The sequence below is a fragment of the Pocillopora damicornis genome, chromosome 1, assembly GCF_964200805.1.
Source record: "Pocillopora damicornis chromosome 1, jaPocDami1.2, whole genome shotgun sequence".
Lineage (NCBI taxonomy): Eukaryota > Metazoa > Cnidaria > Anthozoa > Scleractinia > Pocilloporidae > Pocillopora > Pocillopora damicornis.
In genome coordinates this window covers 15,015,001-15,035,103 of record NC_142670.1, presented here as the reverse complement: position 1 = coordinate 15,035,103, position 20,103 = coordinate 15,015,001, and the positions used below count along the sequence as shown (strand labels likewise).

Here is a 20,103-nt window from a genome sequence, read left to right as displayed (position 1 = left end):
CGTTAGCCTTAAAAATGCTATACTTTTCGACAGTGTGGTCCAACACTTCTACGACCAACATCAAGAAATTACAACTAGTGCAAAACTTTGCTTGTAAAATTGTTACTAAGACAAGAAAGTTCGATCATGTGACCCCTCTATAACGCGAACTAAACTGGCTCTCTGTAGATCAGCTTTTATTTTTCAGAGCCACTGTCATGACTTCTAAATGCATGAACCATCTTGGCCCTAGTTACTTGAGTAGTAAGTTTGTTAGGAGATCGGACATTCATTATCGTAGGAAACGAAATCGTGAAGCTCTACACTGATCCCTTCTTTAGGTCAGCGTCTGGTCAGCGGTCCTTTGCCTTTAGAGGGGCGAGGCTCTGGAACAATATATCTCCTGAATTTGACAGTGTGCCTCCCTAAAGGCATTTAAGGAGAAACTTAAGTGTCACATTCTTGCAAACAGTTATTAGTTTTGATATAATTAGTGATATTAATATAAATAGTCATTAGTTTTTTATATTATTGTTCTGATGAAGTTATGTAAATAGATGCTGAAAAGCCCCTTGGGGAGTACCTATTAAAGTTTTCTTTCTTCTTTCTTTCGTCCCTATTAAAGTTTTCTTTCTTCTTTCTTTCGTCTCCTCGCCATTCAAAGCTGAAACAGCTTCTGGAGGCCTCTTCACCCATTCGGTTGATCTCTCTGAAGATTTGAAGTTCACTTGATGACTGTATTGAAAGGTGTAGGACTGAGATTTATAGAGGCTACCATATTACACCTTTGAATCTCTTTCATGGGTCAAAAACAGCATCGACTCAACTTTAAAGCTAAATATGTAACTTGATTGATGTTTGGATCAATTTATGTAACGTACAAATATATTCTAATTCTAGCTTGTCTTCGTTAAAATCAAACTTTTGCCGCGCAAGAAACAGATAGTAGACAAATTTAGTATTTCAGTAGCTAGAGTTGCCAGGATAGAGGACAGTTGGTTTTATTTGCCGTTGCAGCAGAGGTATTTCCAGAGGTATTTCCAGCCAGAGCAGTTGAAAGAGGAGAATTTAAACATGAACACAAGTTACAAAGTGACCTAGCTTTTTAATTTTATACGCTTATCGGAGGAGTTTGACACGTTAGAGAAAAACCGTTGAAGTTGACAGTCCTAAAGAGGGACGTCAAGAGAGGGTATAAAAGATGCCAATACGATTCTGGCATATTGTTTCACTGACTACTGATCTCGCGTGTAAACCCTTTAATCAACTTGTGATATCTAGATCTTAACTCGTAGTCGTTTATCGTCGTTTCATTCAATCTAAACTAAAAATTAAAAAACACGCGCAATAAGACATCATTTCAACCGATACTAAAGTAATACACGACATCTGAAGAAAACATTCTATATCCTGGACAATCCGTTCAACCACCAGTTACTTGAAAACACCGCTGACTAGCATGCTTGTTGATATGTTGATCGCTTTGCAAGTTCGGAGAATATCGTCCCCCCAATCCACACCTTAACTCTTCGACAACCCGAGCATAGGAATTTTAGTATGTTGAAGGGCTGGAAAATAAACTGACAGGAGCTCCTTTCTAAGGTTGGCTTTTAGGCTAAGCTATATAAATCTACATCATATTTGCATGATGGGAACAACTCTTCGTAGCAGGGGTGAACTTGTTGTTGAACTTTCAATGGGGCGAAGCCTCTAAATACCACAAAGAATCATGGGAGTTAACCCTTAGGAAGAGAAATTGTGTATTTGACTTTTGTTGACCTTTCACACTTTTTAAGAACAAAACAACAGCTCAGCATCGACAAATTTTATTCGACGGCCGCTATACGTTTTAGGCTTATCCACCACACTGAGACAAGGGGAATCTCACTCAATGCAAAACTACGCTGTTACTTCAAGCTCACCACAAACGATTAATTCAACTCAAACAGTGTCTAGCATCTTATTTCTCCTTACAGTGCAAACCTTAATGAAAATTTAAGAAAACGCGAATATAGTAACTGATCACTAACTTAAGAAGCTCTTGACTGTTAAACCAATTCTCCATGTCTGTTCCTCAGGAAACGCACAGAGAATAATAAGGAGAAAATGCACTCTAATTTCAAGCTGTGAAGTATTAAATGAGATGCTTCAGGGTGGTAATGTGCTTCACATGCTCTGGACATTCGAGCTGTGACGAAAGGTTTTCGCTCGCTAAACTGGACTTCGCGGGAAACGTACAATACTGGAGAAAATAACTCGGTAGAGACCACTCGGCTTGCGAGAACGAAAACTCGTCACTTATTTCCTGGCACACGACGATCTACTTCAAATGAGCTTTTACGAACGTGAAGGATAAGACAGCATTTTGGTTCCACAGTAGACTTTTATTCGTACGGCACTCTAACATACATCATGCTAGAGTCAAAGCTGAACTTGTAATCGGCACGCAGTCGTCTATGTAATCGAAAAAGCTTTACAAAGTACTTGCTTAAATGTGAACTGGTGTGAGGTTCCATTGTTTTCTAAATCTACCATATTTGGTATTTCGGAAAAGGTCTCTTTGAAGTTGAACGAAAACTACTTGAACTAAAACTAAATATTCCCATCTGTTTCTACGACGGAAGAATTTCAAAGTCAAGAAAACGGATACAATAAACTCGAGGCCATTTAAAACAAGAAACTTGGGTAAGAATTCACAGCTCTGATATTAAAAATATCTATCTTAGCTACAATAGAGCAGCTTAGGAAATAAAAGTGGAAAAGCCATTAAAAATTTCTGCTTATCTATGCAAGGTTAGTGTGGGAACTATCGTATGGGAGGAAATTAAAATTGTGAGCACAAACTCAGCTGCCGACTACCATGAGAACCAATTTTCCAGAAAGACCATTAACACTTATATTTCCCTAAAAATTTCACTAGTAATGGTGAACAAAAGTACCGACATGCAGATGTACAATGACAGCAAGCAACAAAGCAAAAATCTTTCAGTTTACTACATAAAAACTACCATGGTTTTTTATAATTTTTTTGACTTACTGGAATGAAAGAACTGAATGAAATATGGAAAGTTTACGAATAAATACGTCCCAAATAAACATACGGAAGAATCAGTAAATTTCCCCGTAACAAAGCTAATTCTGACATCAATGTTCTTTAGCCTGCGGTCCTTGGGTGCAAAAATACGAGTAAATATCTATTCTCTAAAGCTAATCTATCTTATCTTCCAGCGCAAGACAAAATGAACGACTTACTGAACGCGAATGCTCAATACAGACACTTTTTGGAGTACTAACAAAGACAAATGACGTAAAAGATAAGAGAAACGAATCACTCTTTATAATATAAGACTAAGGAGAGGTATGGCCTACAATCTCTCGCAACAAAACTGTTCTGCTAGACGTTTGCATTTCACCAATTCGTGACACAAGGCATTGTACAAAACCGTGTAAGTGGCTTTTCTGCCCTCTTTTTGTTTCCAAGCCAGTAACATTTCAAAAGCCTTCGCTGCCAGTCCCTTATTGGCTTCATCCAAGTTAGCTATTGCAGCTTGACTGAATTCCAGGCGTCTTCCTAATGTCTTCCATTTTCCTTCAAGTTCCAGAGACAGATATTCCAACTCCTCATCTGATGGTTCACCATCTTTAACCACATAGATATCTGAGGATAACAACGGAGGGAGAATAAAAAATTAGAAAATGAGTGCTTCAAGGCTTTGGCGAATAGCGAACAGTTCTGGCGAAAGGGGACTTCTCTTTTTGATATCATTCAATACCGAAAAAGGATGTCTAATAAATATAATGCCAGTCTCTCTGCATAAACAAATTTCACAATAGATAAACGTGTAAAAGTAATATGCAAACTTGATAAAAACACAATAAAAAGGAAAATTTATGGCAACATTTTCAATCTCGGTATCTTAAATAATTCAAAATTGATCGATAAAAATCGGTAAAATTTTTCGCACGTGCAAACAAGTATGCGGATCGGGTTTCAAAGTGAATATGCAAATTTTCAGCGTGTGGAGAGATTTGAAGTTAAAAAGAACTAAGAAGCAAGACGAAACTGGCCAAGGAACGTTTCGGAAGAAAGCGTTATTCAAAACAGTTATTGATTTTCTGTTAGTAGCGTAAAACGTGCGAATTTCTTACGAGTAAGAAAACTACGAAGTAGAATCATCATGCTTAAATCGTTGTTTACTTGACTTCACGGCTGGAATATTGCGCAGCGTTATGTTGAAAATACTGAAAGGTCTACGTTTTGACACAAAATATTCCATTAAACAATACTTTTTGGACATGTCATCACTTAAACATGATATTTACCGGACCATGGAATCTTCATAATGTCGCTAAGCCTCGCTTGAAAGTTCAGTTTCCACTTTACGGCCCCGATTCGCACAGCTTCAGGGAATCGTGGTATTGTTGACTCGAAAGCTTATTTTGTCGCTTTTAAGACCTTGACATCCATTATTTTCCTAGCAATTTAATCTACAGCATTTCTAATTTTCATTCTGTGTTCCAAAAGTTCTAAAACGATCGGAAAGGAACAGAAAATCCGAATTGGAAATATTGAAAGTCTGCCGCGCGGATGCCATTTTTTCAAATTTGATCATTTCTTGTGAACGCATAAAATGAGGCCTTTCTAGTACCCCCCATAGTCGTCAAAATAACTGCGCAAAACACGGATTCTGATCGGTTTATAGATCCTCTGACAACAGGGGAACTTTGAAGACAAAATTCTGCTTAGTAGTAGTAGAGGAAATTGGGGGAAAAGCGTCTCCCGCGCGACACGGGCGGTTCAGGTGTCAATGGATTAGAGAGTTTGAAATTTCGTATTCTAAAATGTGTGATTTTTTAATCCAAAAATCTTTAAAAATTTGAAAATTTCGAACGTTGATTTCATTAAAATAAAATTAGTTAAGAAACGAGTCGAAATGTTGTTATCAAGTTAAGCAATAAATGATACCACGCCAAGAGTTGCATACATGTAATGCGGCCATCAATTCAAGCGTTCAAATGCCCTTTCCACTTTTTTTTGTAAAAGGTAAAATCAGCAACTGTGACTTTCTACAAATTGATCAGGCATAAAAACCTAGGCCTTGTAGACCTTTCCTTCCCAACCATTCTCTGACGAAAGTGAACTGTTTACCTTAAACAACTCCAAATTTAAGGATATGGCACTAACTTGCATTTCACTGGAAAGTCTTAACACTTCTGGTTCAAATTCCCCACCTCAGCCGGGCAGTACAGAAAAGCGGGGGGTTTTGCTAAGAACAGAGTTGTTTACCATTTCACCAGAGGAACTAGTTGGATGACAGTTGAGGTAAATGAGGTACACGAAGATCCTAGTTGATGTTTCGGTATTTCACAGAAAATCTCAAAGATCCCACTTTGCCAACGAATAGTTGTGATACAAAATGGCAGGATGCCCTTGCATTACTGTATGAATTTTTGAATTTGTGAGACAATAACACTAAGTAGAAGAACCCTAATGCTGCTGATCTTAAAAGAGAGAGATTGGTTGATAACCATTCGATTTGTGTGATGCAGAATAAAGCAATGGACAGAGCACCTCATAGGCACCAATAACAGAGACGAGAATATTTAAAACGTCAGACAATTGAAAATTTTGTTTACTGCCTTTTAAGTTAACTGCCACCTGACCACCACTTTCTGCCAACAAAAACAAAAGAGTAATTATGCCCAGTATTGTCATGATACTGATAAACCATCCATTTTTGTTGTTCTTCGATTAAGGTAAAGGGGGGGGGGGGGGTGGTTGGGGCTCTTGTATGATATGTTGACCAAGCTCACAAAATTTCCAGCTAAAATCAAACAATTTGAAAAGAAATTAAGAAAGGCCACATAATGCAAGATATGTGCAGAGAGAGGAGAGCAGTTACGGAACTAGTAACTTTTGTCTAAACATGACTGTGGTCGAAGCTTGCATAATTTTAATTGTGTCAATTATGTCAAATTTTGGTCGTGATTGAAAATGCCCGTCAGCCATCAGTTTAGTATTTAGTCAAGTTGTTCTGTTTGCTATCAAGATTGGTAATCAAAAATAGTCCCAATTGCTCGTTAACAACACAGCTAAAGCAAAGCCTAGACTAGGTTTCTTTTCAATTGCTTAAAGTATTACAAGCAGGATATCAAAGTTATGAAAGAGAAAAGAATTTCTTCAAAGCCTTAGCATTTTGCAAAACTTTCATAGTTCAATCATGTTCTATGACATCTGAATCACTAATTATTAGTATTCACCAACCAGCCTTATTCTTTGCATAAGAGTTTTTTGACAGTTATAATTAACCCTTTACACCCTAATATCAATATGCATATTCTCCATACTTTCCCTACACTTTTCTTAGGGTTCTGAAAAAGATAATTCATTTAACAATCAAGAGCTTCTTTAGCTGTTGATCATTTCCCTTATTATCACGACCTTAATGTTTGAATCAGGGGTGATCTTGTAAGGAGAAAATAGATGCCAGTCACTCTTAGGTGTTAAAGGGTTGAATGACATATGTTTTAAAGTTTACTCACCTTGAACAGACTTTGTTTCTTCATTCCCATCAGTTGTTTCACTCCTTACAGAGGTGTTTGGAGCCTCTTCTGTGGAGAAAGGAAAGAAATATTGCATTAAGGAATGCTACCTTGCTACCTGCAAACAGACTTTCGTTTAGAAGACAAGAAAAAATTAGAAATGCTGGATGTCTTAACGTCCGTTGTGTTCTCTCACTTCCACATTGTTTCAATGTTACTTTCTGTCCTTAAAATCAATCTTGCCCCCTTTTTTCAAGAGGAGGCTTTAAATGACAATGTTAGGAGAAATTACATATTGATAAAGTTCTACAGGTATTTCCACATATTTCCTTATAAGTTGAAAGTAAAGCAGAAACAGCTACAGAAGTTCAACATACACTAAATAGCTTCATCTCAATCAGCAATTACACACAGGTCTTTGCTTTTCCAAATTTAATAGTTTTAGAAACATAACTCTCTTATCGCATGATTGACAAATCGAGATTAGTTTGTTGCACCCATCTTGATCTTATGTTAGAGGCTTTTCAACAGAACTGAAAGTAATACACTGTATTGATGTTTAAATGTGTGGTCAAAGCATGGTAGATATCAATTGTGTTCATTGTGTCAAGTTTTGGTTGTGATTGAAAATGCCTGTTAGCTGTCACTTTGGTATTCATTCATGTTGTTCTGTTTGCTATCAGGATTAATAATCAAAAATAGTCTTGGCTGCTCATTAACAACACAGCTAAAGCAAAGCCTGGACTTGGTTTGTTTTCAGTAGCTCAAACTGTTACAGACAGGATATGAAAGTTATGCTACAGAAAAGAATTTCTTCATAGCCTTGGAACTTTGGAAAACTTTTGTAGTTCAATCATGTCCTATGACATCTGAATCACTAATTTGCAGTATTCACCTACTGGCCCTATTCCTTGTATTAAAGTTTATTGACAGTTATAATTAAATGACATGACTTGTAAGTTTACTCACTTCGGAAATACTTTGTTTGTTCATTCCCATCGGTTTTTTTTCTCTTTAAAGAAACATTTGGAGCTTTTTCTGTGGAGAAAGGAGAGAAATGTCACATTATGGAATGCTACCTAGTATGGAAACCTGCGAGAAGACTTCCATTTAGAAGACAAGAAAAAAGTTGAAATGATGGATTTCTTAACGTCCGTTGTGCTCTCTCACTTCCACATTGTTTCAATGTTACTCTCCTTAAAATCAATTTTGCCCCCTTTTGGCAAGAGGAGGCTTTAAATGACAAGAACTTTTGAAATGAAATAAGAACTTTGTCTGTAGCATATTTGATTCATTGATTTGTTTCTCACAATTTTCTTGACAGTTACATTCTTATCGTAATTTATTCCTGAATGTAACATGCAATGTAAAGGTTATTCACCTGGTACACACTCATTTCTTAAAGTTGTGGCTGAAAAGAGGGGTGCTTATTGGAAGGAATTTACTTAATATGCAGGGTGTTAAGTAAGGAACTATGAACTGTTCTAATTTTGCTGTAGTTGAAGCTTAAAAAAGATATAAATAAAGTGGTACTTGAATCAGGTTTTATTTTTATTAGGGAAAGTAGGAAAGAGGGGGAAGGTGATTGTTCAATGCAGGGGGGGGGGGGCAGGGGAAGAAAGAGTTCTTATTTGATATATTGGCCTAAGGGGAGGGCTTCTTAGAGGATGGAGTATGGGCACTTATACAAGGAAAGACAAAAGTTTATCATAGAGTTAGACTGGAAGATGCTGATAGTCCTATTGTTGCTGCAATGAAAAGCTTATTTACCAGATTTTTTTTAATTCTTCCATGAATTTTTCAGTGTCATACCTGATTTACTGATTTCTTCCTCACAATTCTCCTGATGGTTGAAGTCTAATTTCATTATTCCTAAATGTAAATGCAATAAAATATTTACTGACCTGGTATAGACTCTCCTTGTTTCTTCCTCCCTGTTTCTTCAGAGTCTAGAGAGCTGTGCAGAGCTTTACCGACAGACAGTAAAGAGAAAAAAGAATTTATCTGAGCATTCCAGCCAAAGCTACCTGAAAGTGTCATAAATTAACTCAGAGTACCCTCCTAGCTGGAGAGTTAAAGTTAAAGCTACTGTACTTTACCACTAAATATTTCAGTTACTAATAAAAATAATAGTACTGAGTCTAAAAAAAAGACACCAACCAATTTGACCATGCTTGTTCAACTTTCAACAGTACCTGCTTTATGTCTTAAGTAAAATAACTACAGAAAGTATTTCCCATGTAAATGCACTTTACCAAGTACATATTTAAAAAACTCTGCGACACTGTTCCTAACCTTTTGGGTAAGATTATTACCTAACAATTAAGTTTACCTTTCCTGAGTATTTACCATTTTTGACTATTTGCTTGATTCAGGTCTATAAAGAATTTATATTATTGTAGGTCCAAGTTGACTCAAGGCTGATTCAACTTTTTACCAGACTACCTGTTTTATCAGTTATTAGACCATTTAAAGCTGAAACATTTAAATTAAGTAAATTTACCAAAGACAAGGTTCTTCATCTTTATCACAAGACTCTTACAAGGCTCCTCCCAGCTGTACTTCTCCAAGTACTTTTCACGTAGAAATCTTGACTCTGAAAGTCGCACATCTCTCTCTTTCTGACGGACACGCTTGATTTCTTTGGCCCAGTCTTTAGGATTGTCAGAGTCTACCACACTCTGTGAGCCTAAAGTGACTTTCTTCAGAGCTTCTCCGAGTCCTGAATTACCACTGACAAGTACAGGCAGACCAGTAGATAACGCTTCCAGAGCCGTTATTCCGAAACCTTCTGTCCTGGATGGCATTATTGCAAGATCCATTTCACAGAATAAGTTTGCCAGCACTTCTCTGTCATCATCAAAGCTGCGAACAATAAGCTGATTATGACTAATGCCATCATGGAGCAACTTTTCTGCCACAATATCTGCTTTTCCTCCAGCTGCACAGACAAACTTGAGTTTGTAAGATTCATCTTTCAACTCAGCAATTGCTTTGGCAGCTATGTCATACCCTTTGACATTGAAATCTCCACAGTTGTCACCACTTCCAATTACAAGAATACAGAATGTTCTTCTTTCTTCAGTGGCTTGCTTTACAGCCAAAAATTCAGAGAAAATGCTTGGAGTAAGGTCAAAAACTTTTTCTTCCTGTTTAACTGGACGAAGGTAACGCTTGTAAGCTTCTGCCAGCTTGGGTCCAATTGTGATAACTTGATCAGCCATTTTACAGAGTTGGATTTCTGTTTCTTGCATCTGTTCACCTTCTGAAATGTTTTTGTATATTCCATCTTCTTCAGGAGCAGAGTGAACAACTTGAATCCATTTGCAATGACTGTAATTTGGATTTCTCTTGATGGAAGCAATTGGTCGGCCAAGGTGAACTCCATGACCAATGACACAGTCCATTGTATGGTCTCTTGGAGGAAATGACAGGCAAAGAACTGGGTCATAACCAGGAACTCTATCTGCTTTGATGAGCTTCACGTTGTGACTTTCTGCACTACTCCTGTCCACTTCACTGCAATTTGGAAGCAAAACACTAACATCCACATTATGGTGTTTAGCTAACTGGATCGCCAGCTCTCGGTTGATAGTTGACAAGTCCCCATTAGTTGATGATTTCCACTCACTACTTAGCAACGTGACTTTCAGTGTCATGTTTTCCTGGTCTTCCTGTGACACACAGGTCACACTCGGAATCATGAAATCCTGCAATAACAAACAAGAATGGTATTGAAAATAAGCTGTAAAACAATATTAAATCACAATAATGCATGTCCACTTGGTATGTAATGTCAATTCGTTTGTAAAACTGCAGTTAAGTTTTATCCTTTGCCAAAAAGTCAGGTACATGTAGATTGAGACAAATTTAACCCAGGAAAATATTAAGTTACTTTAGAGATGACTACACTGTCACTGTCACTGATAACAACCATTACAGTTACAGCTGTACAAGGAATTAAATTTGAAAGTAAAAGTTATCCTTAAAGGGTCTTTCTTTTCAACTCACTTTGAAATTGGTACATGACTTTTTTAGTCACACTGAAAAGATTTAGGTGAAAAAGAAAACAAGGGGCATATTAATGTTTTTGTCAAAATAAAAGCTTGGTATTTGTAATAGATTTAGATTTCTCTTCCTACCTTCTGTAGCATTGACATCACAGGTAGCTTTTAATTCTGAAAAATTACCCTGGAAAAAAAACAATACAAAATGTGAGTTAACTGAGTCCAATTAGGCTTTCTATTTCCTCTTAGAGTGTTGTTGAGGCCACTTAAGGCAGTACTGGAGGCTAATTTGACCTTTTGGAGAAGCTTTAATTTTGTCATATATTTAAGATCATTGTTTCAATTGCCTATTTGCACAATTTGACAATTGGAAAATGGCCCATTTTTGAAATGAGAAGTTGTTTCCAAGGACAAACCTTGCTGCAAATAGAGATAAGATCCTGGTCTAATGGTGTTTGCCATTCTTGCTGTATTTCCTTCAGATGACATTTCTGACACATCCATTTCATAAGGAACCATTTCATAATGAAAAATAAAGTACTATGATCTTACCATGGATGGAACTCAGAAAAGAGATTAACAGTAGCTAACTATTTAGTCACTTTCCAAGCAACAAAGACATTTATTTTTGCTGGCCTTTTTATTCAAAGAATTTTCCCTCATATTTCCAATTTTCAGAAAGCATCACAACCATAAAGCAGCCAATAACCACACCTTTAATTTTGTCACACTATGTTAAATTGAAAGTTGCTATTATCAAATTCCCACACCATATCATATTTTTGTGGTTCCTATTGATACTTTTTGCAAATTAATTGCCTCTACAACTGTATTATCTCAAGAAGGTTGGTACTTTGATCAGAATCTATGCAAACTTAAACTTTGTATGACAAAGAACATTTACAGCACAGTATGCCACTGTCTGCCAAAAACAAGTGACAAGGTATGCGATAATTAAATTGTCAAAATCGAATATTACTTAGCAGACTGCACTGAAAATCTTTATTACCATCAGCTTTTTGTCTGTGCCAAACCATTGAGTGGTATTAATTAAAAATGGCTTGGATTTAGAGACATTTTTTCTCCATAATGACTTTTCAAACACACCCCCTAATTCCATTAAATTTCACCAATATCCATGGCACTGAGCAAAATACAATTTTTCTCTTCAGATTATGTGTAGAATCATGTATCCCATGTGATAATTTCAAGTCATTCCAACAAATCCGTCTGTAGTTATTTCATAAATGATTTGAAACAAAATTCACTCAATTTAGTGTCCAATACCACCTTAATTTGGTGTTGAAAATGTACCTTAACCCATTAGCACCTACGTGTAAAGCGTGCCTATCCAAAAGTTAAAATTTTGGAGAAACCGGAAAAGCAAACACAATGCGCAGTAAATATTTATAAATCATAATTTCCCAAAACCAAGCTCCAATGAAAGAAGACCATATAAATAACTTACTTTCAATGAAAAAAGCGACAAATTCTAATTAAGTTTTTACACTAAAAATCGCTAAAATTTTCCGCACGTGTGCAAACAAGTTATGCGGATCCGGATTGTAAAGTGAATATGCAAATTTGGCAGATATCATGTTAAATGGAATTTGTAAATAAGCAAGACGAAACTGACAAAAGAACGTTTCGGGAAGAAATCTTTATTCCAAACAGTTGTTAATTTTCCGCTAGAAGCGAAAAACGTACGAATTTCTTACGAGTACGAAACCCACGAAGTAGAGTTCATCATGCTTAGATCGTTGTTTACTATAGACGTCACGGCTAGTAAATTGCGCAGCGTTATGTTGAAAATTCTGAGAGTTCTACGTTTTGACAAAAAAATCTTCGATTAAACAGTACTATTTGGACATCTCATTACTTAAACATGATATTTACCGAACCCTGGAATCTTCATAATATCGCTAGGTCTCGGTTGAAGTCCGAAACGTTCGGTTTCACTTTACAGCCTCAATTCACATCGCTTCAGAGAATCGCAGTATTGTCGACTCGAAAGCTTATTTTGTCGCTTTTAAGACCTTGATATCCATTATTTTCGAAGCAGATTATTCTATAGCATTTTTACTTTTCATTTTTGTGTTCCAGAAGGTCTAAAATAATCGGAAAGTAACGGAAAATCCGACTTGAAAATATTGACAGTTGGCCGCGCGGGAATCTGAGATTTCAAATTTGCATGTTTTCCCACGATAGCTTAAAGACAACCCACATGTACACATTTGAAGATAACAAGAGGATCTTTATATCTGAAAGTGGCATCGAACAGGTCCTGCAACGTACAGAAATAGTAATTCGTCAATCGAATACCTTTGATTTCTGAAGCACGTATAAACACGTATTGCTGATTATTGCTTCTGGTTTCCACTGCTAAAAGCTTCTAAAAGGTATGACTACAACTTAGCCGGTGAACCAATCACTCGAAGACATGATTACGAGCTGGATATATATGGAACTTAACCAATGATTGATGCAAACTCTCCCTCGGTAGGAAGTTAGCTCAGTCTTCCGCACTGACTGTGAGAGAAAATATTGCTATTGGTGGGTGTGTAATTCTCGATTAATTTAGTCACGTGATTAATCTACCAGCAATGATGCAGTCAGTGGAATGCGGGACGGTGGATTAAAGAGTAGGCCTGACAACGTCCTTTGGGGGTTAAATGGGTACGATACTGGAATGCGGTTAAATGATAACCCATAGATACCAGCACTCATTCGATAATATTACAACAAAACGAAACGGACAATTCATCTTTATTAGAGAGAATTACTAATAAAATTGGGAGTTATAATTTGGTTATCTGTTATATACTGCATTCTGAGGGTAATATCCTCATTTTGTACGTCTTTCAATTTTTTCTAAAATATCTAGGAAACTGGGGGTAAAAAAAACAACCCTTTTTGGCCTGTTATAGCTCAACACGAAACTATGAATCTACTTTTTACCTACCAACCTAATGACACAACACATCACTCTATACTTAAAGAGGGGTTGGCTGCTAAAACAAAGTCTTTCCTCAAGAAAATGATAAAGCTTCAGGATTTAGGGCAGCATAAACATCACACTGAATTCTGGTCGTTCTACAGTTGGCTTTCTTTCCCAGCTCTTGAAATAAAAGAGTCATTCTTGATTCTTACCGAAGCCAAATCTTTTTCCTATATAACAAACCCTTTATAGTATATTTTATTAAATTATTATTATTAAATCGGTGCTGCAAGGTGGTTCATCTCTTTATTATTCATACCCTTTTATATCTCTGATAACCTTTCTAACTGATGTTTTAAGTAAAGTTTCATTTCCAAAATTTGACATAAACTTGTTGCTATTTCACGACTAACATTATCAAAGGCTGACTTACTTTAAAACCTTGAAATCACTTTCTAAGAATATGGCTTTTTAATTTTTAAACTAAATCCAAACATTTAACAGATCTGCATGTGGCAGAATCAATACATTATATGTGCAAAATTCTTGAATTTAATTTCATACAAGTAATACAAAAAAAATGCTGAAATACACATTCAAATAAATTTATAAGTTAATAGCTGAGAAATTATTGAAAAAAAAACCCCTCTCTTTCTCCAAAAAAGTGGTGCTGGCAAACTATCTTCTTTCCCACTTGTGATCAAAATCGTTTGTTGAAAGAAAGAACAGACTCCAACGAGACTTCTTTCCAAGCAACTTGCAATGAACGTGAAACTAAATTATGTTAAGATATAAGCAGAAAATAAACTTATAGGTCACCAAATCAAGTTTGATTCATTTCCAAATGAAATAAGAATGGAAATGGGTAGACCATAAAACTAAACACCACAACAGACAGAGGCTTGTTTTGGGACCAGACAGTTTACTAGATGTATATATCATACGTAAATAACACCCTAGACTATTACATAACAAAGATATTGGACGAATACACTAAACCAACGGTCCAGTAATCAAGAATAGATTACAGAAACGAATGAGATTAAGCTACAATCAAAACTGTCGATGGTGTGGGTGGGAGGGAAACTAGAACTCTCTTGAAGCTAGAAATAAACTTGTTGCTTGCTTCCTTGCTAGATTACTAATAACACGTGCACAGATACGTAAGCGGTAATACTTAAGTAATTTCGCAATTAAAACGTGTTAGCGTAATGAATAGCCATCGGCTCTACCCAAGTCTGACGACTTATATGCTAAATAAATTGCTCAATCTTAAAGAAAAGGGAAAATACTTATTTGCACCCTGCCTGCACCCAGTCCAGGCCTCTCAGTTATCGGTGTCTAGATTCATATTAATAGAGATTAATATTCACTTAAACACCACAACAGATAGAGGCTTGTTTTTGGATCAGACAGTTTATTAAATGTACAAATCCTACGTAAATAACACACTAGACTTTTACATAACAAATTTATAGGACGAATACACTAAACCTACGGTCCAAACCCAGAAAAGGAGGAGTGGAAGTGTTAGTTAGTGTGAGGGTGTAGTGGGTTATGTCGTAGGATGGTTTTACAGAGCATGTTTGCGGAATGAAGGCGAACTGTTAAAGGTATGGTTAAATAGATGAGAATGGTGTCGGGGCGCCAATCGCCGAGAGCCTTAGTTGGGAACACCAGATTGGTAAGCAAATCATTCCCCACCCCTGCGAAAGGAGTGCCCCGCGAAAAGCTAAGGATCAAAACTGAGCGATGTAATGTGAGTGCGCAGAAAAGAAACAAAAGATCCATAGGAAAAAACTTGAACAAGCTGGCGGTCGTCCGACCAGTTAAATGCCTGTGAGCACGTGCTAGAACCCGAGGCCGTAAAGCGAAGCGCGTTGACGATGGCTGCAGTTGGACATAACGGAGAGCACGGAATGCTGGGAAGCAGGATTTCTACAACGCGCTCATGAAACTGAATGGTCTTACTCCAGCGAATATTAATGAGAACCCCCCAGTAGAAGATTTTAAAATCAGCCTTAGTTAGTTGCTTACGTGGGTCAAAGGAGGTCGGCGACATGGGTAAAAGGTGGGATTTCCGAAACATGTCATAGAAGGCAACCAAACAAATAGCCCAGAACGAAGCCTCGATGCTACTTTCCAAATTAAGCCGATCATGGTGCTGTAAGAGCATAGAGGACTAGATGGGTTGTTTCTGGCTTTTCGTTAGCCCTAGGGAAGCAGCGTATGGAAGCAGTTGATCAGGCTGAACTGGGACCGGAGTGTAACCCATGTAGAGGCAGAACCTCACGTAGGTGTCGCAATGAGTTTTGAGAGGCCAACCGTGGGTCGTGTGCACCTAGAAAACACGAAGGAGTGATCGTGAGACGACATGTGATCAGTCAGCGCCAAATTGGCTGCCGCAGCGCAGCCTAAGCGTCCCCAGTTACGACGGAATAAAAGGATGAGGGTGCTCATGAAGGCGCGAAACCGAGTCGGTTATAGTGTTACGAGACCCTCGAGATAAGTGACAGTTACATGAAAATTGTGGGGCGCAGAAAGCCAGAAAAGCGCACGGAGCTCCTGCGTAATGATTTCGTCGCTCGTGGTACCCTTATTGATGATCTGCACGGTCGCCTGGTTATCACTGTAAATAATAACTCGATGGTTTGCCCAGAGGTGACCCCATCGCTGAGCAACAGAAAGTGGTTGTAGACAAGACCACGCTGGGTGGTCAAGTAAGGGAAATATATATAACGGCGTAATGCAATTTACATACTGTAAGATTTTACACCGCTATCTGCGTCGGTAGATTAATTATAATTAATTTATATATGATCAAATTATATTACTGGCGTGAAATTTACATTACATATTTCACTCTATTTACTATAAGATTTTACGACAGTAACTGACGGCGTAATTCTATTCAGTCTGTAATGTAAATATGTAAGATTTTACGCCGGTAACTTGCGGTGTAATTTCTTCCAAACGGTAGTTATAATACGCAAGATTCTACGCCAGTACCTAACGGCGTAAATTTTTCCAGTTGGTATATATATATATACGGAGAGATTTTACGCCGTTAGTCAATGGCTTAAAATCTTACAGTATGAACACCGACGCAGACAGTGGCGTAAAATCGCACAGTCTATAGACTGTGTTAGTCACACATTACACCGTTATCTATATATTGCTCTGTACGCCCATTTTAATTTACCTGCCGGTGGCTGTAATTGATTTTTGGAAGTGTGCCCTTTACGGAAGAAACTAGAAACTATGGTCTGGCATTAGTGAATTTTCTCCTGTTGGAACGCCGTGCTACACGAGACTGTATCCAGTTCACCTAGAAAGATTAATGCGCGGGTATGTGGCATGAGTTTACGCTGACTGATAGTAAAAACCTAAATCCTGCAGCAACTTTAAAGTTTGTCGTCTTTTATGCAAGAAACTAGAAACTATGATTTGGCATTCGTGAATTTCTCCTGTGGGAGCGCCGTGCTACACGAGACTGTATCCAGGTCAACACCCAGAAAAGTTAATGTGCAGGTAGGTGGCATGAGTTTACGCTGACTGATAGTAAAACCTAAATCCTGCAGCAATTGTAGCAATTACGACTTCACAGGCATGGGTGCATTCCACTTGCGTAGCACCAAAGACAAGGAAATTGTCGAGATAAACGACAGTGTTCACAAAACCTCTCTTCCCCATCATGCGTCGAACAGCCTGTGTTAGACGATGAAAGATTTCAGGAGAGCTTTCAGCACCAAATGGAAGGCGGGTGTCGTAAAAATAACTGTCAAAATCTTTCCGCGAAAACCGTCACATGCAGCCTGTAGCCTGATAATTTGCGGGGTGGGTGGGTCGCTACCGGTAAGCATGTTTGAGATTTATTTTAGCCATGAAATAATTAGGTTTTAAGAGTTTGATAGCGTCATCTAGTCAATGAAATTTAAAATACCGCGTGCTGATAAACTCATTGACCGCATGCCCATACGGTCGAGAGCAGTCATGGATAAGCCGTACCTCGGAAGAGTTCGGTTTGAGAATCGCTCCTGAAGCGCTTACCACTGTAGGTTTCGTAGCCGTTATCACCTAGTTTCCTTGCTGAATTTCGGTGCGAATGGTTTTTTCCACTAACAGTTTAAAGGTGGGATTAGTAGCCGATTTATAATTGCGCATGTTTACTTCGGTGAATTGCGTATTAGGGTCCACCAATTGAAAGCCGTTGAAAATGCTATCTGCCAAAAACGCCTCGTCCTCTTCCCCCGCGAGTTCTTGCAGCTATAGCTTTGTGTTAAGCGGTGAACTTAGGAGCGCTAGTCAATTTTGCGTGGCCGGTTTAATTTGCTGTTGCAGTGAAGATTGCGCAACATGAACGAAACCTGAGTGGTTAACACCGCAAGCTTTTCCTACTGACACGCGGCGACTGCATACGTGTTCGTATGTACAATTGTGAATGCTTCAGCCCCTTGAACTGCTAAAGTTGCGGCAAAAATAACTCGCCCATCACTAGTAAAGGGTGCGAATTGTGCGGTTAAAAGACCTGAAAGTAGGGGAGGTTTTGGTAGAAATAAGTTCTAAAATAATGGAGTGGAGGTGATTAGAGCCCAAACTCCACGGATAATTATATGTCGCCTGAAAGAGGCGAAACTCGTCATCGTACTTGAGTACCGATACCCACTGGTAACGGTTTGAAAGTTCCATCGTATAAGCAAGATAGTTTTGTACATCGTGTGGCGTACCTAGTTTGTTACTGGTTAGAAAATTATAAAAAATCCTAGTATTTCCAACCACCCACTACCAAATTGAAACTTACTCTAAATGGGGCTTTTTTTAGGCTTTATGACACCACTAATTTGGAGTTTCCACCGTATGCTATGGTTCGTTCGTAGATCTCAAATAGTGCATGACTTAGTAAACCAATACTTTTGGTATTTACTATATTTGACGTCATCGTAACCCCTTTTAATAAGTCAGAAACAACAGTAGAACGTTTATGTCACATGTATAGATGTATTAAACTATTTTTGTACTGTGCCAGTGTGTTCTGCAATGTGTTTCATCAATGTTTTTTCTCTTCTCTTGCCGAGCGGGCAATTTATGGAAGGGGAACCTGATAATGGTTTTTGTAAGTTATTTGCAGTCCTTTGCCTGAATTTTTTTTTTAGTAAAGAGGGCAAGTTTCTAAAGAAGCTGTAGTGCTGTGTCGGTGGGAGAGTATAACAGAGTAATGTAGTATTATCAACTGAATTAATAACGTAAACTGGCCACCGTAAAGAGTAACAGCTGACGTTTCGAGCGTTAGCCCTTTGTCTATCGCTCTGGCGAAGGGCCAACGCTCGAAACTTCAGTTGGTAATTCTTTACGGTGGCCAATTTACGTCAACAACACAGTTGATAATACCAAATTACCAAGTTTTTGAGAAGCCTAGTTAGATCTGCAAAGTCAAGTATGTTAAACTAGTATACAAACACAGTAACTAACTTGTCTACCCCAGTGGTTTGCTAAATTATGCCAAAACTGAAGCTAACACAATCGTCAAAGGCTCACTTATTGTGAACATGGGCTGAAGATGGGGAAGGGCTAACAACTTTACCCTTATGAACACAGTTCTTGAATCCTTCGAATGTTTTTTGTTCGTTTGTTTGGTCGGGACCGTTAAATATTTATCACCTGGGAGGGGGGTGGGATGGGTGGGTTCGGAGCATTTTATTTGAGTCAGAATGAAACTTACCTGACCCCCCCCTCCCTTATTGGCATACCCCCCCCATGTACTCTGTTAGCGACAAGTTATCCAACCTCCCTTCCCCTAGAAAACCGAAACATTCCTCCCCTCAAAAAAATCCCCCTCCCCATAGACGATACAGAACTTCTGTTCCCTTTACCTTTCCCCCTTCTCCTTATTTTATCCAAACAGGAATATTTCATTTCTACTTTCCCAGACGCTAGAAATATCAAAGTCGTTCCCATTAACAAACACCTTCTTTTGCTCGGTGATATAAAATTTTATTGACTAATGTTATAACCTCGCTTACAAAGGTTACCTAAAGATTTATTATAGTTGGAGTCACTGTGATGTTATCATTTCTCATTAAGTGTCACTAATTCGAGTGACATTTGGCATAAATATCCTCGTTTTCTTTTCTTTTTTTTTAAATCAAGATAATAGCACGACTTTATGAAAATTACGAGTGCTCACTCACTTCAAATTGCCTACAAAAATCACTTATAATTAATTTATAAATGATCTAATTTTCCAGATACCTTCACCTGATAACAGAGGCAAAGAAGAGGTAAAACACGCTCAAAAATCATATAACCAAACCTTGCAAGCATCATTGTGCGTTCGGTCAAATCAACGTGTCTAGTCAAAGGGGAAAATTTTCGGCACGCCTTTCTTTTTAAGCCATTAAACAGTTCGTTATCGTTTTTCACTGAATTAACAATGTTCTGCACTGTAATAGCTCTCTTCTGCATTGGTGTTACATGAAAACTGTATTGCAACCAATCAGAATGCAGAAATTTCTTCATGTATTCTGTGAACAGGTTTTCTTGAAAAATGAGATATTCTTAACAGCGATCGCGTTAAAAGTAAAGGGTATGTTTTATTATATAAAATAGTATTTCAAAAATAAGTCTGAAGTGCAAAAT

The 20,103-nt window shown here is 37.8% G+C and overlaps 1 protein-coding gene across 2 annotated transcripts; it reads right to left on the bottom strand.

The window, feature by feature from the left end:
* Positions 1–2,342: 2,342 nt before the first annotated feature.
* LOC149052250 (uncharacterized) lies at positions 2,343–13,103 on the bottom strand. 2 transcript variants are annotated; one of them, XM_089190108.1, is made up of 7 exons: positions 12,852–13,103; positions 10,665–10,713; positions 9,026–10,232; positions 8,427–8,489; positions 7,492–7,560; positions 6,523–6,591; positions 2,343–3,637 (listed from the first exon to the last, which is right to left on the bottom strand). In XM_089190108.1, exons 2-7 carry the CDS (start codon positions 10,680–10,682, stop codon positions 3,345–3,347), a joined length of 1,719 nt encoding a protein of 572 aa, XP_089046234.1. In that variant the 5' UTR covers positions 10,683–10,713; positions 12,852–13,103; the 3' UTR covers positions 2,343–3,344. The 2 variants fall into 2 exon arrangements, with proteins under 2 accessions (XP_089046234.1, XP_089046266.1); XM_089190140.1 differs by lacking the exon at positions 2,343–3,637 and adding an exon at positions 3,644–5,652.
* Between the last annotated feature and the right edge of the window lie 7,000 nt (positions 13,104–20,103).